This window comes from Callospermophilus lateralis, chromosome X, assembly GCF_048772815.1.
Source record: "Callospermophilus lateralis isolate mCalLat2 chromosome X, mCalLat2.hap1, whole genome shotgun sequence".
Classification (NCBI taxonomy): Eukaryota; Metazoa; Chordata; class Mammalia; order Rodentia; family Sciuridae; genus Callospermophilus; species Callospermophilus lateralis.
In genome coordinates, this window is record NC_135325.1 from 110,309,075 (window position 1) to 110,330,439 (window position 21,365).

Consider the following 21,365-nt stretch of genomic DNA (forward strand, 5'->3'; position numbering starts at 1 on the left):
AGTGGTTTCCATGGAGTGCTGGGGAGAGAAACCAGATTGTGCATGGTTGAGGAGTGAGTGGGTGGTGGAGAAAGCAGGCGGGAGGTTGAACTCCCCTCTGAGCCCTGAAAGGCAGGTTTTGGGAGGAGGTTAAGTAAGATGTTTTTGTCAAGATGTGGTGATTAGGAGCTGCTTGAAGCCAAGAGGGAAGAAATCTTCAGAGGGAGAAGTCAAAGAGGCCTTCACCAAAGCAAAGTGTCGGTGTCCTACATGGTGGTGGACCACATGGTGGCCAGCCATATGAAGGGTAAACAAGGGGAAAGTCTTCTAACATCTGTGTGAAGGGAATAGAAGCCAGGAGAGAATACTTTGTAGAAAATTCCTTCCCAAGAAGCAAATGGGGCCTCAGACATGAGGTAGAGAGTTCTGGAATAGGGGAGTGTGATAAGGTAGAAAAGCAAATTGATTTAGGGGCTCCTAGTGAATGAAAAGCAGATAAAGACCAGAGACATACAGAAGAAAGAGGAAACTATTTTCAAGAGCCCACAAGTTCAAAAAACATGAGATGACTAGAAAGAAGACAGGATGATTAGAACTACAATGAAAAAAAAAAAAAAAAAAGAATCAGTTTATCGGTCAGAGGCCTGACAGTGAAAAATGAGCCTGAAGTTAGGTAACAGTTGGGAAGAAGATTTGACTGAGGGTGACAGTGAGCAGTGCCACTGTCACTTTATAAAGTAGGATGATTGGAACATAAGGGATGCTGCCAGAGTTTGGAGGGGAAGGATGTCAATTCAAGATCTTAGTCTGAAGGGGCCTACTGGTGCCCCAAATTAAAAGGCTGTTGATCCCTAGGGACAAGGACTTGGTCCTACAAGCCAACTCTGATAGGGGCTGGCAGGCAGGAGCAACACAGCAGGGCTGAGTAGCCAGGAAAAGAGCCACAGGATAATACCCAAGTAGGAAAACAGGGAAAGAATGAGAACCACAGCATAGTTGACAATTTCTTTTTGCAGCCATGTATTTTTGTTTTATTATGTATTTATTTATTTTTGAAGTACTTGGAATTGAACTTGTGGCCTCAAACAAGCTAGATGAGGGCCCTACCACTAAGCTACATCCCCAGCCCAACAAACATTTATTAAGCAAGTATTTTATACCACACATTTGTTACAGGTACTGGCTGAGCTCAAGGAGTTTGTGTTCTAGTGGGACAAATAAGTCCATTCAAGGCACAAATGACCCCAATACAAGGGGGTTGATATTCTGTAGCAAAAATATGTCAAAAGAGCTCTGGAGTTTTAGTGTTGATGTATGCCAAAGAAATATGCTATAGAGGTCTATATACCCTCTACTATAATAAAGAGTTTATTTTCCTTCAGAAAAGGAAGAGTGGTTGCACACTGAGGGCTTAGGTTTTGGTTTAATGTGAATAAATAATACATTCAGTAAATTGGTATTTTTTGTATATTGTCACCATTTTTGTATTTTATGAGACGTGGTATTTTTCAGATTCTATGTTTTCATTATTTCAATTACATTTGAGCTCATGCCACAAAGAATAAATAACATGCCTTGTTAGAAAAAACAAAACACACAAATATATTAAAAGGCATTTGCCTGCCTGGAAAGAATACTTTTTTACAGAGGTCCACACTGTGGGAGCTGCATGTCCTCAGCCACTGCAGAATTGTGTAAATGAAACTATTTGTCCTTCACTAATGCTGGTAAATCATGTGTTGAGAGCCACAGTTTAGTCTGAATAACGCCTGGCATTTTGCTAGAGGGAATGGTTGAAAGGTGACCCTGCTCTGGGATTAGGGTGGCTAGGGATTAGGGCGGATCCTGCGGAGCCCAGTGGAGGGAGTGTCTTCTGGGGAAGTGTGTGTTGAGTGAGAGTTCGGGAATAAAGAGTTGCTGTTTGAACCTACAAGGCTTGTGGCGGCTCAGTTATTTTGTGCCCAGCCAGACTGCGGCAATCAGTTTGAAAAGAGTTTCCATATTATTCACCTGGGAGGGACTTTTTCAAGTTCTTTGTACGTGATTTTTAACATAGCCTCTTTTCTGATTATTAAAGTAAGGCACGCTAGTTGGAAAAAAGTTGAGAGAAAGTGTAGAGGAATTTTTTTAAATGTCATCTTAAAATGCCACTTGTGAACTGGGGCATATCATGACTTAGCAGTCTTTTCATATATATATATACATATATATATACATATATATATATATATATATATATATGTGTGTGTGTGTGTGTGTGTGTGTGTGTGTGTGTTTGCACATATATATATATACATATATGTATATAAATATATGTATATATACATACATATATATCAATCACAATAAAATATAAACTTATAATAAGAAATTCTATAATTCTTCAACAAAAGCATAGTCTAAGCAATCAACTAACCCAATGCATGTATTTTGGCAGGCTGAACATGTCATATTATTACTCAGAATTTACTTTAACCAAAACTGAGCTAGGTGTTTCCAGGTAATGATCTTCTCCCTACCTAATGATAGGCTGAATTCTTAGATGGTTCCCATGATCTACATCTACTAGTATTATTACATCCAATGTAATCTCCTGCAGGACCTGTGGCTTTCCTCTAGTGAACAGAACATGACAAAGGTAATGATTATGTTATATGAGGTTCCTCATTAGCAGATCAGAGTGAGAGATTTCCCTGAAGACAAGGCCATGCCCCCATGGCTGGGAACTGCAATAGCAGGTGGGCCTGAGGGAGGCATCTAGCTTGCATACATACAGCCTCAAGGAAATGAGTTCTGCCAAGAGTCTGCATGAGCTCAGAAAATGATTCTTTTTCCAGTTGAGCCTCCAGAAGAAAATGGCCTGACCAGGCCTTCACTATAGCCTTGTGAGACTGAGTAGAGAATCAGCTAGCTAAACCCAGACCCCTGACTTCTTGAAACCATGAGATAGGTAATAGATGCATGTGCCATTTTAAGCTGCTGAATTTGTGCTAACTTGTTACAAAGAAATACAAAACTAATATACAGGCCCACATCATTCCTATACTTTTAGTACCCTAGCCCATAAAGCTATTGTCCTCCATAATATTTGTATCAGCAGGATACACATATTGTAGTTTTTTCATCCTTATTTCTCCATCAGTTTCCTAACATTCCACCACACTGGCCTGAAATACACCGTGCATAGTACAGTCTCTGACTGAATTTTCGTTCATACCATTCCTTCCAACCAGAGTCCCTCCGGTCCCTCTTTGTACCTTGACCTTGAAACTTTCTGAACTTCTAGAACACTGGACCATTGCTTCCATTGAACTTTTTATTTGCATCACTGTTTGTCCCTGCCACATGACCTCTTTTGAAATCTTATTTCCCTGAAAATACTATTGAGTATGCATACAGAATATGTATAACACATAGAATAAATACATAGGATGTCTACATCGAACATTTAAAAGATTATACATGTGTGTGTAAGAGAGATCATCTCTACTCACCAAAAGTGCAAACTCATTGAGGCTCAGGATTCTACATCATGTGTGCATAGCATGTTGCTAGAAATACTCTGTATTTAAAAATTGTGTCACATGGTCACCACCATGTCTAGTTGACCACTTACTTACTGACCCCTTCCACAGAGACAGACCTGACCGCATCCCCATTGTTACCCTAATCTCAGGAGCTGCAATTTCCTATTCTGAAAATTGAGTATGATGTCATTTACCATAATTATTTCAAAGATTAAATAAGTCTACCACGGGTGCCTGGCACTTCATGGGTGCTCAATTGTGAATTGAAGCTGAATTTAGGTTGGCAAACCTCCCAGTGTAAAGGCTGTGCAGACACACAGTGGTGGAATTATCACAGGCTTGCCAATGCTTCAAAGAGCTGAATAAAACTGAAGAAGTCTGTGTTTACAAAACGCCAGTTTCCGTATTTGTTAAAGATTTAGTTTCCTTTCTAACTAAATATATATGGAATACAAGGTCAGCAAATAATGCACAAATACCGATCAAGCCAGTGCTGAATCCAAAGGAATGCGAGTAATTCTGACCAGGAAACTTTGCTTCTGAAATGTTTTGGTCTTAGCCACTGGCAGGATTGATCGGTTGCAGTTAGTAAAGCATTTTCTGTGCGGCCCGTCCAAGCATCTGCTTCTGTACTTCTATACAACTGTTGCTCAATTCACTATTCCTTTCGAGTTACCATCTTTGAGGAGCAAGAGAAAATCTATCCAAGCCACCTGCACGAGTCATCCTAAAGGCTTCCAAGTCCTTTAACTGAGAATCTGAGCCTACCAAGGGTCCTTTACATTTCCCTTTACCCCCTGTCTTGGTTCTAATTTCAACACCCTGGGTTCGCCCAAGTCCCTCCCCGTGTCCTGTCATCTGATGAATATGCAAATTCAAGATAATTGGCAGCCAATGGCGTGGATTGTGGTCACATGGTACTGATGGTAGGTGAGCAGACAGAAGTTGTGTGTCGGTGAACAGAGAGAGCTCTCAGTCTGGGGCGAGCACTCTAGTCAGTGCAGACGGATGCTTAGGCAGTAGTCCTGGCAGCAGCAGCGGCGGCAGTTGTGGTGGCAGGAGGAGAGGGGAGGGGGGAGGTCCCCGAGGGCTACACACGCTCACACTTTCAAGTTCCCGTGCAGGGAAAGGAGGTGGGGCTGCTAAAAGAGGACTCTAGGAGCTGTCCCATCTGTCCCGTCCCGTCTCCCCCTCTTCCTCTTTCTCCCTGCCCCCTGGCTCTGCCAGAGTTCAGGGTTCGGGTGGCCGTACGTGGCAGTGAGGGCAAGAGGGCCAGGAGAGTGGGGAGCAGAGCCAGGGGTGCGGGGCAAGATGCCCATCCTGCTGTTCCTCATAGACACGTCCGCCTCCATGAACCAGCGCACTGACCTGGGCACCTCCTATTTGGACATTGCCAAAGGCGCTGTGGAGTTATTTTTGAAGGTAATGGGAGGGGAGGGGAGTGATGGGTCTAGTTCCTGAGGGATTGGGAGGTGGATTTAGGTGCTTCTGTAACGCTCGTGTCATTCCCCTCCTTTTCCACGCGACCCCCTCCGTCATCCCTCGTTCCGCAGCTGCGCGCCCGGGACCCGGCCAGCCGCGGAGACAGGTACATGCTGGTCACCTACGACGAGCCCCCGTACTGCATCAAGGTAAGCGGGCCATCCAGGGAGTGATTGGTGAGAAGCAGCAGCAAGTCGGCTGGGGCTGCCGGCGCCTCGGCCCCCTCCCGCCACGGTCCTGCGTCCCCGGAGGGCGTGCGGGCGTGGGTGGGGGACGCAGAGGGCGGGCGGAGCGGTGCAGTCAGCCACTTCCGAAGAGCCAAGGCGCCCGGGATCCGGGATAGGGGAGCCCACCCGCGCCCCCCCCCCGGAGAAACAGCGGGAGGGCAGAGGTCTTGGCGCGACAACGGCGGCCGCCTCGGAAGATGGCGGACATTTTGCTTTTGTATGAGGCAGAGAGAGAGAGTCTGAGGGCGCTGCGGAGATGGAAAGGAGGAGGGGAGGGAGCAGAAGAAGGAGGAAGGAGGGCGGAGCCCAGGAGGGAGGCTGTAAGGCGGACCCGCCCCTTCGGAGAGCTCTGCGCGCGGCCCGGCCCGGGCGGGCGGGCGGAGCCTGAAACTCCACCGGGAGGTGTTGCGGACTGGGCGCGCGGGCTTTCCTGGAGCCCCAGCTCCTCCTCAGGTTCCTCCTTCCTCCCCTCCGCTGGCCTGCCCAGTCTTCCTCCCCCTCCTCAGATTTTTCGCTGTTTCTCCTTCTCCTCCTCTTCCTCTCGCTCCCTTCCCCTTCCTGCCAAAGCTTGGCAGCGCCAGCCGCCGGCCTTCAAAGGCCACACACTGCTTTTGCACTCTGCAGCCTCAAACCTACCCCCGCCCAATCGGAAATCTGTCCGCCCAGCCAGCTCCCAACCCCCAGGCCCAGAAACTCAGTTTCTGCTGGGGACTGGGTCAGGTTCAGCCCCATTCTGTTACCTTAGCTACTGTTAGTGTTTCATCTGAGATTCCAGGGAAGCAACGACGTGGGAGAGATGCCCATGCACAACCCTACCTATTTGCATCAGAAATTAGGTTTCTGCCAGCCACGTAGGGATTTGTCCAGGGACAAGCAAGAAAGGAAGGGAAGACTAAAATGTGAGCAGTTATACCCACCCAATTCGATGAGTAGATTCTCAGAGTTCTGATCCACCGGAGGAAAGTAGGGAGGACTTAGCCAATGTCGGATAGTTCGTTTATGCTCTCTCATGGTGATGAGATAAAGAACTTCTTCGCCTGAAGTTGCCAGATAAAATAGAACTCAAACTGGTAAACCAACCTGTGTAAGAGACATGCTTGAATATATTGTCAATTTAAAGTTATTACTATAATCCTTGACGTCTTTCACTAGACTTTTCCCCCTCGGAATTATCTCCATAGTGCTGCAGAGGTGCGGTCTGCATGTGTTGTAATCCGTTTCAGCAGACTGAGGTGTTTTAATGACTGGAATCTACCAGACTGAATAGTTGGTCAAAGAGTTCCCTTCAGACATAAGAAAACCAAAGGGAAGCTAATTTGGTAACCTGTAGCTTCCGTTAACAATTTCATTAATAGGTCCCTCTTGACACTGTTCTGGTTTCATTGCTTTGTTTTCAGTTTTTTAATATATCTTTTTACAAAGTATATATCTTTCAAAATGCCATTAGCTTTTTGAAAAATGTCAGTTTTCTGACAATTTTTTTTTACACCTACTAAAGCACATGTTTGTATATCCTGGGTTTAAATGGCCACACCTTTTTGACTACTAATACAGATGAGAACACATCATTTGTAGTGTGAACGTTTGAAGGCATGCTCCTCAATGTGGAAAAGTAAAAAGGATAAACTACAAAGTAGCGTGCCTGTTTTTTTCCTTTAAAGGAACAACTTACTTACATTTAAAAAATGCTAAGACTTACTTAGCAAATGAATATATATATATATATATATATATATATATATATATATAGAGAGAGAGAGAGAGAGAGAGAAACACACACATATATACACACATATATATTATCTATAAAACTTGCATGGCAATGTTTATAGAATCATTTTCTTTGGAAAGGAAAAAGAAAGTTTTATCCTACTCTTTTAACTCCAGCTGCCACATAGTTTTCAATACTTAAATTTTTTTAGTGCTTATATATCTTAACTGTGGTTTTAAAGAAGCTCCAGATGGAAAAGAAGGGAAAAAAAGATGGATTTTAGTTCAGTAGAAATTTCATCTGTTGGCTCTTTTTATCCTGTTACCTTATACTATATTTATTTTTTCAAAAGCAAAAAACATTTGATTTTTTCCTCATTAGGTCAAATATGGTAAGCTACTTTGTTTATGTGTTTTATTATTGATCTTTGATTATCTTAGTCTTTTTGCTTTTCCACAGTTTTTAAGGGCTTCAACTTTACTCTTAAGTGATAACTACATGTTCTAGAAAAAGGTTAATGATCTCATGATGTTCTTTTCATTTTGTTTTTCGTACTACAAATTCAAAAAACATAGGTCATGTTTTGGTAATATTTTCCTCTTCTGAGCCTCTTTGTGATCATTCACTCCTAACCGCCCCCTAGCCATCATTCTGTTCTTTTGCTTTTAGGATCTAGTCTGCTTGGAAGGTTAGATATTTTAGAATATCTGGTGATTTTTTTTTCTTAAGATTTACTCTAGTCTTTTACTTGCTAACAGTTAGGAATCATAGATCTGTTTTCCGTCATCTCACTGTTTATGAAACAGGCCTTTCTTTGATTGTCAGCAGGTATCTTAGTTCCTACTTAAAAGGGTTCATTCTTCATTAGGAGTCTGAGGTCCTTTGAGCAAAGTGATGTTAGGGTTTTATTAGTAGATTATTCTTTGAAGAATAATCTCTGTGTGTTTTTTAAATTTATCTAAGGTTAGAGAACCATTGTAACTGTTTTTCTCAGATTTTGGTTCTATCCAACTCTAAATACTGTAAAATGAATTTTATTTTCTACTAGAGGAGCCATTTCTATTGGTATTGTAACAGGCATGAGTTGTGCATTTGGTTGGGAGATTTTTCCCTAACAGGCATGCCACTATTCCCAGTATATCTACTTACAAGTTCTGATAATAAATCTTGTGAAAAGTTACTGTGACTGGAATTTTTCCTGATGTATACTGTTGAGTATGTAAATATAGTATTTCGCCAAAGACTTAGTAATTTTTTATTGCATACCTCTTGGCAAATAGCTGTGTGTTCTTTTAAAATTAGTCATACCTTTTATTTGCAGTTAGCTTTGCATGGATGGAATTAAGCTTGATTTGGGGATCATATAAAAAAGCATATGGAATGTAAGCATAGTGTGCCACATCTGTTTTAAGTGTTACTCTGTAAACAAGTTTTATAAATAGTATCACAACTGTTAACATTTATTTATACAATGCATCTTTAGTGTTCACAGCTAGGATAAAACCCTATTTAATACTTTGAAATTACCAATACATCCTTACAAGGCTAATACAGAATGTGGCTTTAAAAAATGTGTGTGTGTGCATAATAATCCCTAATCATTTTGGCTGAGGTTCTGCTGTCTTGTATGTATTGTTATGAATTACAAGTTCCTTTTATTCAGTGATGAGGAGAGGAATGCTTGTTGAAAGAATGTAAGCCACCAGTCTGGGATTTATATTAGCATAAGTAATCAAAATACTTTTATATTTGAAGCTAGTTTCTTAAAATTATTTCTATTTTATTAAGGGATTTTTTTAAAGTTTTTTTAGTTGTAAATAAAAAAAACAGTATCTTTTATGTATTTATTTTTATGTAGTGCTGAGGATCAACCCAGTGCCTAGCATGTATGAGGCAAACACTCTACCACTGAGCTACAGCCCCAGCCTGAGGGAAATTATTTTTAACATAAAATGGAGTCATTTTTCTAGAAATAGTTGAAACACAGGTATAAAAATAGTGTACAGAATTTTTTAAAAATATATAAATAGGAAGAGATACTGTTTCAAAGATATATCCTAATCCAGCAATTTGAAAACCTGAAACATTTGAAAAGGGGGAAATTTCCCTTGAAGGTTGCTTTTTTTCACATTCTGTAGCTAGCTTGGCTTCCTGGTGTCTGCATGTATCAGAAAAAGGCAGAATTTTGGCTTACAGATCAAGGAAATTAACTTAAGCTTTTAAAATGACGTGTGTTATATAGACATTTATTGGAATTTTAACTAAGACATACCTTTTACATATACCCATGAATATATTCCATGGCCCTTATTTGGAAAAGGGACGACTTTGAAGGGTGCCCTTCATTGTCTAGGAAGCTGAGGAAGTGCTTTGGGTGACATCTTAGAAAATGCAAGGTGATTTTAATACAAAATGCTGGAAGGCAGTGCAATGATTTTCATGATGGATTGTTTCACTTGTGATTTTGCTTTCTTTTTCACCTTCCTCACTGCCCATTGGAGGCATTTGGCAGTAGTTATTTTGAGATAAGAAAAGGGAACGGTTGGGGCTTAGGGGTAGAGTACTTGCTAGCATGTTTTAAGACACTGGGTTTAATTTTAAGCACTGCATATAAATAAATGAATAAAATAAAGGTCCATCAAAAAATTAAAAAATCAAAAAGAAAAGGGAAGGGTTAATGTACGAGACTAGATCTCTGGGCAAGGGAGTAAGTACAATTTTCAGAGTAGGGTCCAAACTCTAAGATAACTAGGGGACATTGACAAAATTATGGATGCCTCTCTATTCTGTATCTTCAACCTCTCTTGTATCCATTCACTCTTATTTGCTCCAAGTTTTAACCTTCATCATTTCTTCCCTGGACCATTGTCACATCAGCCACTCAATTGATAGTCTTGCTTTTCAACAAATTTCCCCCTTCATTGCCAACAGATTGCTCTTCTCCTTCTCCTTCTCCTTCTCTTCTCCTTCTTTCTTGTCCTCCTTTCTTCTTCTCCTTTCTTCTTCTCTCCTCCTCCCCCTCCTTCTTCTACTGGGGACTGAACCCAGGAGTGCTCTACCACTGAGCCACATCCCTAGCCATTTTTATGTTTATTTTTATTTATTTTGAGACAGGGTTTTGCTAAGTTGTTGAGGTTAGCTTCAACCTTGGCAGTCCTCCTGCCTCAGCCTCTCAAGTGACTAGGGTTACAGGCATGTACCACTGCCTGATAAACTTAATAAAACACAATGAAGTGCAATAAAATCATCATTCCTCTATGAAAAATAATCTTCCAGTGGCTCCTCATTACATTTCAGAATAAAGTCCAAATACCTTGGCCTGACTTCCAAGGCCCTTTGTGATCTGGCCCTGTGTTACCTTTCCAACAATTTCTTTCCACATTTTTCTCTTCTAATGGGCATCAGTATCCAATCACAAGGAGAAATTAAGCCCCCTTTTCCAAACTTACTGTATCTTTTGCTATTTCATACCTTGTTCTCTCTGTCTGGGACATACTAGTTAGCCTGACATCACAACTCTTCATTCCACAATTATCAAAACTTACCTGGCTCCTCTTCCCCACCCCTACTCCAAACAGTGTAACAATTCCTTCTGTGATCCCTTAACACTTTCCACATACCTTAACTATATATCCACATCTCTGTGTGTGTATCTGAACACATACACATACACATTTAGCATGTTATTTTATGTGTGTGGATGCTGAGGTTCAAACCCATGTCCTCATGAATGCCACGCAAGCATTCTACCACCGAGCTTCATCCCCAGTCCCTAGCATATGCATTAGATGGTGAATGTTAGAATTCATATTGGCCTAAAAATGCAATCTTTTTAAGGGCATATATTGGAACATTGCTATATTTGTACCTCTGATACCTATGGGAGTGCCTCGATTTTAGTAGATAGTCAATAAGTGGAGAAAAAATTTGAGGCAATATGTATGAGTGAAAGCTACTTACCCCCCTTCCCCTCTCATTGCTACAACTATTCACCAGAAGGTGACCACTGTTAACAGTTTAATATGTTTAATGTTTATTACAGTTAACATTTTCATATGGGTTCAGTTTATGATATGATAGAATTATATTTTTATAAAATGAGTGTATATACCTCCTTTTTCTCTCTTTTGCTTATCAAAGTATATTTTATATACAGTAAAATACAGGAATCCTAATGACTTGATGCATTTTTATATTTATACATTCATGCAACCACATCCCCATGCCAAGATAGAGATTGTTTCCATCAACCCAGAAAATGCCTTTTGCATCTTCTATAATGCCTCCCTCCCCGCTTGCAGGTAAATATGGGTCTGGCTTATATAAATATTACAGTGATATGATTAAAATGTTTTTTTTTCCATGGATAGTCTGAATACCTTGGCCTGACTTCCAAGGTATAGTCTGAAGGTGGTTTGCTGCTACAGCAGTCTAGCTATTTATTTACCATATGATTATTGAGCATCACCTGTGCACCAGACTTTGTTATAAGGACCTAAAGTGACACCAAGAAACATGTGGCCTAAAGGGACCAGAATAGTAAAAGATATGGCTCTAGTCATCAGGGGTCTTGAGAATAGTTGTTGGGAAAAGGTGACTGGAGAAGGTAGGTGAGGGTATGGGTGCTGTCAAGACTAGTGGACTCTTAACCAAAGAATTAGAGAGGAAAGATGGAGGGAGGATGCACAGGCCTCTGCGAGAATTCAGTTCATCTGGTCAAGATTGTAACTAGTTCAGGCTAGACAGCAAAAGGACTTTGAAGCCTACAGGCTAGAGTGTGTATATTTTGAGATGAAGAGCTATTCAGCGGATTTGAAGAAAAATGGGGCAAGGTTGTTATCTGTCTCTGTGCTTGTTTGATTATTATTATACAGCATTCCTTGAAGTGGGCTGGTGAGAGGGGAAATTGAAAGGTGAGGGAAACCCAGAAGATGTAGTTGATGTTGCCTAGTTTTGCATTAATAAGATGGTTGCTTGAAAGTGTTTGGCCTTGGCATCGGGATGGGAGTGGTAGCAGGCAGTGAGGAGCAGAAAAGGAGAGGGCAAATGTTTTCCTTTTCAGTTTGCCTTTGCGTCAGGAAGCTAATTTGAACTGCTTGGAACACAGGGTTCTCAGTTTCAACAGAGTGACCAAATCAGGCAGCTGCTTCATGTCTCATGGAGAAATTGCTTTCTGGGGAAAGGCCAGATTGAAGGACCCTCTGTTTGGCGTAGAGGATGTGAAGAAAGGAACCTGAAACTTTGTAAACATGGCCAGTTCCCTTTGACCAATAGAGTGTAAATGAGAGATCCAGGCAGATCCTTGGTATGTGTACTGGGAGCTTAGAACACATTATGTCCTGAGTACAAGGTTGGAAATGATGATTAACTTCCCAGAACTTCCTCCTTAGGAAAGCCTTTTTAACCCTTAGTGGTCACTTAGCCATAGAACTATTGTGTTTATGGGTTGGGGGTACAGCTTACTGGTAGCGGGTGTACTCAGTGGTAGAGAACTAGCCTAGCATACTCAGAGGCCCTGGATTTGGTCCCCAGCACCTGCAAAAAGTGAAAAAACAAAAACCACAAGTATCGTGTGTATTTTTGTTTCTACTATTGATAAATGGGTTTGGGTTTCCAACTTGATTTGTTAAAAGCATATCCTCCCAGCTTCTTCCTCACAACTTCCATCAGAGAAAGTGGCAGTTTTTCATATGTGTAGATTGACTTTATCTACACTCTTCAGCACAGTATCTATGAGCTATGTGTGGTTATTGAGCACTTGAAAAGTTGCTAGTCTGTAAGTAGATGCTGTACCGAATAATGGAAAATTTAATATTTTGTGAATATATGAAGCTAAATAAACTATGTCTTTTGTTTGTTTGTTTTAGTACCGAGGATTGAACCCAGGGGTGCTTAACCACTGAGCCCCATCCCCAGCCCCTTTTTATATTTTACTTAGAGACAGGGTCTCACTAAGTTGCTTAGGGCTTCACTAAGTTGCTGAGGCTGGCTTTGAACTCGTGATCCTCCTGCCTCAGCTTCCCGAACCACTAGGATTATGGGCATATGCCACCACGTTTGGCAATAAATTATGTTATTAATATTGCTTGTTTCAATTACAGTTTTTTTTTTTTTGATCCAGGGTCTCCCTCTGTTGTCCAGACTGGCCATGGTCTCCTGAGCTCAAGCAAACCTCTTGCCTCAGTGTCCCAAGTAGCTGGGACTATAGGCATGCTCCATCATGCCTACCTTTTACTGTTTTAATGTGATTGCTTGAAAATAAAAAAATTACATACATGACTTGCACTGTATTTCTGTTAGATAGCAGTGTTGGTCTGTATTCTTTCAGAAGGTATTTTCTGATATTCATGCCCTAAAATTTGTTTCTAAGGGAGGATCCTTTTGAAGTTCTATTTAAAATGAATAATGCCATAAAGGACTCATTTAAGCACTAAAGGTTATCATACAGTTCAGAGTTGATAGCTTGATAACCCTTTGCCCTGGGGCAGAATATGAAAGCATCCTATTCTTATTTGTATTGAGAGCCGGTTTGTTGCTTAGACTTTTGGATCCAGTTGCTGATCCAACTGGTTGGGTTAGAAGTCCCCCCAACTCTGGGTTAAATATGACAAAGAGTATATATGTGGATTAATCTAACTGTGGTAGTTAAGAATTCTGTTCATAAAACATGGTCATTGGTAGTAGTACATTTTTCAAGTTTTGGGTATTATTACAAATATATATCATGTCCCTTTTTAGATTTACTTAGCTACCTTGCCTAAAATTTCTCTAGAACAACCCTTTTTCTGGAAAAGTAGGATAAAGAATAAATTCTCCACCTTGGCATAATGTTAAACCTAGGAAACAAAGAGGAGTTTGTATCATTGTTCTTACTGAAGCCTTTTTTGATGTTCCTAGCAGAGCCTCTTTGTCTTATCATAGGAAGTCATCAGTAGCATTAAAATGACAGGGGAGGTCCACTGGACAGGAAGGTTCCCAGGATTCTTACTGCTGGTGTTAGTCAACTTCCTAGTGGGATTTCCAAGAGTGTGTCTTTGTATTTTTATCACTATAATTGCTCCTATTTAAGGAATATTTAATTGTGAAGCTGAATGGGAATACAGATAGAGTAATGAGTAGCCACATATAAGAGGTGAGAGAGGAGGACAGGGCTATAGCTCAGTGGGAGAGAGTTTGTCTAGCATTCCTAAGATGCTGGACTCAATTCCCAGTGCCAAAGAGGTGGGACCATTTTATAGCCCTAGTTTTGGATCCCTCTAAGTCCTATCTTGCAGTCAAAGGTGTTATCTAGTTTTTATAGCATACCCTGTATTTCATCTATGAGATAACTTATATCTGCTTCCTTGTAATCATGAATGATCATATAATTGGTTTCTAATAATAGCAGCTGACATTTATTGAGTAATGCTTATGTACAGGGAAGTGTGCCAATGAACATAAAGTATTATTTAGCTTATCTTCCCCGTCAGCTTATGTTGTCATAGGTACTATTATTATCACCATTTAATAGATAAGGAAGAGGTTTTATCTGGGGCCTGGAGAGGTTAAGAAACAAAACTGATAGCAATGTAGGTCTAGACCTATTCCAAAGACTTAAGTAATTAACCACTTCACTTTTTCTATAAATTGTGATAGGAGTTTTGTTTTGATAACTTCTCATAGGTATTTTTTATTACCATATGTCCCAAAACCATCATTTTTCAGAGTCAGAATGCTATTATTTATATCTGCATTTAATATAACTGTTTGATAATATAGTAAACATTCAATGGATGAAAATTGTTAGTACTAGCAATTATTTTTATTATTTCTCTGGCTATTTCTGGGTGAATATCATTATGCATTTGTTTGCATAAATTTGTTTGGGAGGATACTGAGAATTGAACCCAGAAGCACTCTACCACTGAGCTACAACCCCAACCCTTTTTACTTTGTATTCTGATACAGGGCCATGCTGAGTTGCTGAGGCTGCCTCAAACTTGCAGTCCTCCTGCCTCAGCTTCTTGGGTAGCTGGGATTATAGCTGGTGCCACCATGCCCTGCTATACTTCTGCCTTTGATGTTCCACAGATATGCCCTTACAAGGAATTGTTGAGATTCTGAGTTGATGGAGCTTGAGATTGAGTGTATATGTTGGTGAAAGTTGGAGTGATCTGGTGACTGGGCTGAGTGGGCCCTATAGGAAGGGTGGTAGGCTTCTAAAAGTAACTGGGTAGTCCTTGATTATCTAGTGGCACCAAAAATTGAAATGCCATTACCACTTTACTAATATCTGATAAATGTTTTTTTCTGTGTAGAAAAGAAAGATAGTCCACGCTTTCCTTGGTAGCTACTTGGCTTCTTTTAACTCACAGACTGTGGCTGAGGAAGACATTTATTTTTTAAGGCCTGGATGTACCATACTGCATCTTAGAGTTTTATATGCCTCATTTTCTGGTATGATCCTCATTTCACCCAGATCTCCCACTGTCTTCTCCAGCAACATCTGTCATAGCTAGATGGCTTTCCACTCTACTGTTTAGTCAGATGGCCTACTGTAGAGGGGTGGATTCAGAAAAGAAACAGAGATGCTGTCAACTCAACCATTGGGGTCCTAACTAGGGAAACATTACATGAAGGCTTTTGGTGTGATGTGTAACATCATGTAGAAAAAGTAATGTACTGTATCTCAAGCCTTATTCACTTGATGATACTACTCATTGATGCCTGTTGCTGTTTTCATTGTGTAGATTTCCCCCTTTAGTTTGAATAGTTCAGTGAATTAAATACTAAGAGCCAAGCTCTGGATTTGAATGCTATAGAAACAAAGCCTCTGAACATTATTGTTTTTGTTTGTACAACTGAGGAACAGTCCTATTGAGAAAAGTAAGTATGATTTATTAAGGTCTTAGGATTTACTATAGGGCTTCTTGGGCAAATTTACTGTTTCTTCTACTTATTCTTGACTGCATTTGAAAGTAGCTACTCCTTCCTTCCAGAAACTTGTAACCTCCTTTATTCTGTTTCTCTACCTCTCTCTTTTTATTCTTGTTTTATCTTCTAAATTATTTCCTCTGATAAGTACACCCCACCTTACTAATAGTTCCAAATATTTCATCTACACTGATGCCTCAACATTTCCAACTTTTCACTCAGGTTTCTCAACTGACTCCAGGTCATCTCCCCTGGCTCTCTGTCCTACTGTCAGCTCACAGTTAGACCTCCTATGTCTCTATAATCTTACCATCTCTTCTACATTCCTCATCTTTTAATCACTCAGGATTAAAAGCAAAGTCATTATTCAGCTGTGATTCTTTTCTTCCATCTTCTAAGGACCATCTCTCTTCCCTATGAAATGTCTCCTACATTTATTCAACTCAATTTCTACTGCCATTACTTTAATCCAGGTCCTTAAGTTTTAATGCTTTGACCACTCTATCAACCTTCTAACTGATCTCCCAAGTATTTCCCAAATTCCTACTCCCCACTCACACCAACTAACAAAAAAGAAGCTTTTGAGCTGTATATTAGAAGCAGATTTACACCATTGCTGGGTACTTATAAAAAGTGGTCATAGTAATCAACTGCTTACTTTCCACTAAAGCTGGTTCCATCATATCACCCTCCGAACAAACCTTCAAAGACTCCCCATGCCAATGGAGTTAAGTCTAAATTGCTCAGCTTGGCATTCAGAGCTTTGGAATCTGCTCCATGTGTTTGTATAAACTTATTCCCATCATTTATGGACATACACTTTAGACAGACCTGTCTTTTCTACCCATGAGTGTGCCTTCCCACTCCTGATGACAACCCTTAGAACATCAGTCAACAAAAGAAAAAGAGGTCCAGAGCCAGGAGTTGAAGGCCTGGGTGAGGAAAGGAAGTGAACTGACAGCATCCCATTAAGGGTGTGACTTGAGGGGAAAGCTGTGACGGAAGATGCTTTAAAGTGCTATTATAATGATGAGAAGTTGCAGAAGGAAGGGGGGAGGGAGCTGGAGTATGACCTTTAGTGGTTGATTAGCCTGAACTAGACCAAGATGGTTTGATTTAAATTGGCACTGCTATTTAATAAGAAACCCATTTCTCTTTGCATTTCTGTATCATAGGAAGAGGGCCCATAGAACTAACTAGGCAGTGGACTAAAGGATTCTAGGGAATATCTAGCATTTAATACAGATTTGGCACTGAAAAGTTAGGGCTCCTTCATGTATTTGTTCATTCATTCTTTTTTCTTCCTCCTCCTCCTCTTCCTCCTTCTCCTTCTTCCTCCTCCTCTTCCTCCTCCTCCTCCTCTTTTTCTTCTTTCTCTTCCTTGCCCTCCATCTCTCCCTTCCCCACTTCTCCTCCTCCTCTTTCTTCTTCCTTCTTTCTTCCTCTTTTTTTTTTCTACCAGGGATTGAATTCAGGGGCACTTAACCACTTAGCTGCATTCCCTTGTATTCTTTCTTGAATGAGAATGCTGGTGATATACAAAGCAAAATTTTCATTTCTCTTGAAATCTTATATAGATGCATAGACATCAAATACTCCATAGTGATGCTTTTGAGCTGTATATTAGAAGCAGATTTACACCATTGCTGGGTTCTTATAAAAAGTGGTCATAGTAATCCTTTCAGGTAGATCACACCATCCACTGCCATGTTATATGGCAAGCTGTGCTACTTTGGCAGCTCTGTAAAGAGTACTAGACTGGAAGGCAGTAGAATTATACACATGACCTCAGGCAAGTCATTTAATCTTTTATGGTGTCAGTTTCCCCATCTATTAAATGAACAGAGTAGACTGGATTGTTTCAAGGGGTCTTTCTGGAAAAAAGTACAGGAGAGATTGTATAACTGAAAGGCAGGAAGTGGAATAATTGAGGATTGGAATTCAGGGTGATTTCAAAATTACTTTAAACTTTAGAAAACAGTTCCTAGATGTGCTTAATGTACAATATCATACACTTAGCAGTTAAATCTGTAATTGTCACCCTGTCTTATTGATGTTGTTTCCCTTTGCCACTAATAAATAGTTAAATGTTCAGGACAGAGTCCTTCTGATGGTTACTTTGAAATGATGGACAGAGTGGCTAATTTTGTTTTTCTGTTGAAATTTTCAAAAATTAATTTGAGTTCCTTTTATCATGTAATAAATAGCTCATAAAATTATTTGAGGCTTTAAAAAATTAGTCTAGGGGAAAGAGATGCTATCTAATCTTTATAAATTCATAAATGGCCATTCTATTATTTATTTTCAACTCTTTTTGCAGTGTTTAGTTGGCTAAACACATTCCTGTCCATGTGTTTTTCCCCTAAAACTACCTTTGTTAATTTTTATTTTGTGTGTGTGTTCATAAAAAAAGTCTCATTTTAGAAGCCAAAACTTAAGCAAACATGCATGTGATCTGCACAGTACCATTTTTTCCCTGATAATAGCTACAATTGAAACAGTCTGAGCGTGGAAAAGGAACCCCCTCCTCACACACACACACACACAGTGATTTAACCCAGGATCTCAAGCATGCTGGGCAAGCACTCTACATCCCCAGCCCCAGGGTAAAGGAAACTTAACAATTATATCCTACCAAGCTTTCTAAATTCTAAGACATTTCTGTTGCAACAGCACTGCAATTGACTCTTGCATAGAGGAGAAAAGTTTCTAAAACCTATTTGTTTCTATGTGTTAACATCCACTAGTGAAGATCGATTTTCTTTTCATCTTATATTTTCCAGTGCACTTTTTTTTTTTTGCAGGACTAGGGATGGAACCCAAGGCCTTGCATATATTAGACAAGTGCTCTACCACTTAGCTGTACCCCCATTAAACTCTGGAGAGATGTGGTGCTTCCTACTTTTATCCAAATTCCTAGGGTAGGAATTGGAAAACTTTACAAAAGTATTTTGAAAATTTGCTTTATTAATCTTTATGATCATTCAGCCACTAAAAAAAATTCATAGATATTATATAGACAATGTGCGATGGTGAACTGTATCAATGGAATCAAAATGTGCATCATTTCTTTGCTAGGTTCACTTAAAATATGTAGTCCTATGAGTCTTTAAAAAATAAATGCCTTTATTTTATTTGTTTATTTTTATGTGGTTCTGAGGATTTAACCCAGTGCCTCACACATGCTAGACAAGTGCTGTGCCACTGAGCTACAGCCCCAGCCCTCTAAGAGTCTTTAACCATCTGCTGAAAAGCAATTCAGTGGTCCTAGACTGTCAAACAAGTTTCTGTTATATATTAGGTAACTTCTTAAGAATAGTTTTAAAGTAGAAGACTCAAATAAGGTAGACTTCTTTTATGTGATCTTGATTGGTAATATTTCCTGAAGGATGTGGATAGAAATTGGTAGATTGAACCCCAGAATGATAGCATTTAGAACTCACTGGGAGAGAACTCATTTAATCAAGTAAAATGGACTTTGCACATACATTTTAGCAAGTTCAGGACACCAAGAAAGGACTTTGGGAGGTGACTTTGACAAAAGGGAATCCAAGAGAACTAGATAGTCTTAAAACAAGAATTTTATAAGAAATTAACAAAAGAAATTAAAAGTACATATAAATTAAAGAATAGTGAAATGCCTCCTTTGTGCCCAAAAGTGTATCAATACCTTGAGATAATTGATTGGTACTTGAGTAAGTGAGAAAACCACAAAAAATGGGAAATCAAATCAGGCCAAATTGCTAGAGTATTAAGGGGAAAAATGTGTCAGGGTCAGAAAATATAATGCAAAAATGAGTCTGAAAAGGAGGTACAAGAAGAAAGATAAGTCTATTCTTGTAACGGTAAAGCTTCTTCCTAACATGTCCTTCATGATTTTAACAACCTCCTTTAAAGGTGTAAACATATTTTGAAAGGATATTTTAATTTTTTAAGGTGATTCAGCTGTCAGTGTTCTATTAAGAGGGCAGGTAAACCTTGTCTTGTATCTATCAGAATTGGAATTCATTTTAATTGCAAGAAGAAAATCCTTGCCATAGAAAAGTTTTAACTTGCATAAATGTTCGATATAAGGCTAAGAACAGAGACAAAGAGAAAAGCCATGTGTCTCCTTGGGAGACAGAGTTGATTGGAAAAGCAGGACTTCTTATTGTTCACTTCATTCCATTTTACTAGTCAGTTTACCAACATAGGAACATTTTGTAATGACAAAGATGATAGAATGTTAAATTGAAGAAGAAAGTTGGTTAAGAAACACTGTTGAAATTAATTTATTCCAATTGTCTGGGTTTTTGCAGAGCAAGTTTCCCCTAAACTTACAGAGAGCAAATGGAAAAGGGAAAATAGTTTATCTTTCACCAAGAGAATTGATGGCCCAGCTAAATTTAGACTCTCCAGCTTTAACTTGGGACATCTGGGAAAACACTCTAATCTGTTACTCATCTAGTTTGTAACCATCTAGAAAGAAGCCCAAAGTCCAGAATAGCTCTAAGATGGTCTTGTAAAGGGCAAATAGTATTGGGCTGATTTTATTTCCTTTAATAAAAGATAAAATGTCTGTTGAGAAGGGAAAGCTACATGAATTACCTGTGCATGTCAGTGACACATGTTTTTTCCTTATTGCAAAAGGCTTGTTGACAAATTGGGAAGACTTGGGATGCACTGCACCATTCTTCAGGGGGACATCCAAATAGGCTTAGGGGAGAAGTGTGCCCCCAAATCGTCTGTGTAGTGGCTCAGCACCAAGTTTGGGACACAGCAAGTGGTACCTTCCAGGGAGTTCTCTCCCTGATGTAATATATGGGATTCTATTTTATTTATTTATTTTTTTGGTAAAAATCCACTTCCAGTCCCTTTAAATAGCTACCACCTTAGAGAATCTTAGTTATTCAGTTATTTTTTTAATTTACATGTGCTCAATTTAAGTACATTTTTAAGGAGGATTTCTTGTGTGGAAAGTTAGGTGCAGCTGGCTGAAATTTCTTTTATAAGTTAACTTGGAGGGGAAATTAATAGTATGTTTATGAAACCTTTGCATTATACTCAAGCAATGTCACCAGTATTTTGGAAAATGATTACAAATTACCTTTGGAGATAGAGTGACAGTTTTCAGAAAGGGCTCTAACACTGTTCCCACATCCTCTTCAGGGACAGTTGATTTGCTTTTTTCTCTTTTACTTGTTTATAGTTCCTGGCAAGATTTTGATGAAGGAAAGAGTTCCTCATTTTAAAAAAATAAAAATCAATGAGAAATAGACTGGCCAAAATGGGATGAAGTTCAGGAAGGATAAGGATTAGGAGGCTGAGGTTTGAGGAAGACACTAAGTAATACCCCCTCCTTTTCTTCTTTCATTTGAAATCAATGGAGAAATATGTCCCAAGAACCAGCCTGAGTTCTAAGTACCAGTTTTATTCCTGATAAAAGCTAGAGCTGAGGACATAGCCTAGATGTGTGTTCACCAAAGCATCCAAATGGCTTACATATTGTCAGACCTCCCTGTAGGTCTGTTGTAATATATGTATAAC

General features: G+C 39.7%; 1 protein-coding gene across 7 annotated transcripts in view; it reads left to right on the forward strand.

Moving 5' to 3' along the window:
- The first annotated feature begins 4,470 nt into the window (after positions 1-4,470).
- LOC143639124 (integrator complex subunit 6-like) overlaps positions 4,471-21,365 on the forward strand; it is a 65,162-nt gene continuing 48,267 nt past the window's right edge. For 6 of the 7 annotated variants that reach the window (XR_013154666.1, XM_077107286.1, XM_077107288.1 and 3 more), the window contains exons 1-2: positions 4,471-4,928; positions 5,060-5,137. Coding sequence is in view for 5 of the 7 variants with exons in the window: in XM_077107286.1 (XP_076963401.1) it covers positions 4,818-4,928; positions 5,060-5,137 (189 nt within the window). In the remaining 2 variants the exon portion in view is untranslated. Of the gene's footprint in view, positions 4,929-5,059; positions 5,138-6,983; positions 11,228-21,365 lie in introns of those variants that run through there. The other variant, XM_077107289.1, reaches the window with a different exon arrangement.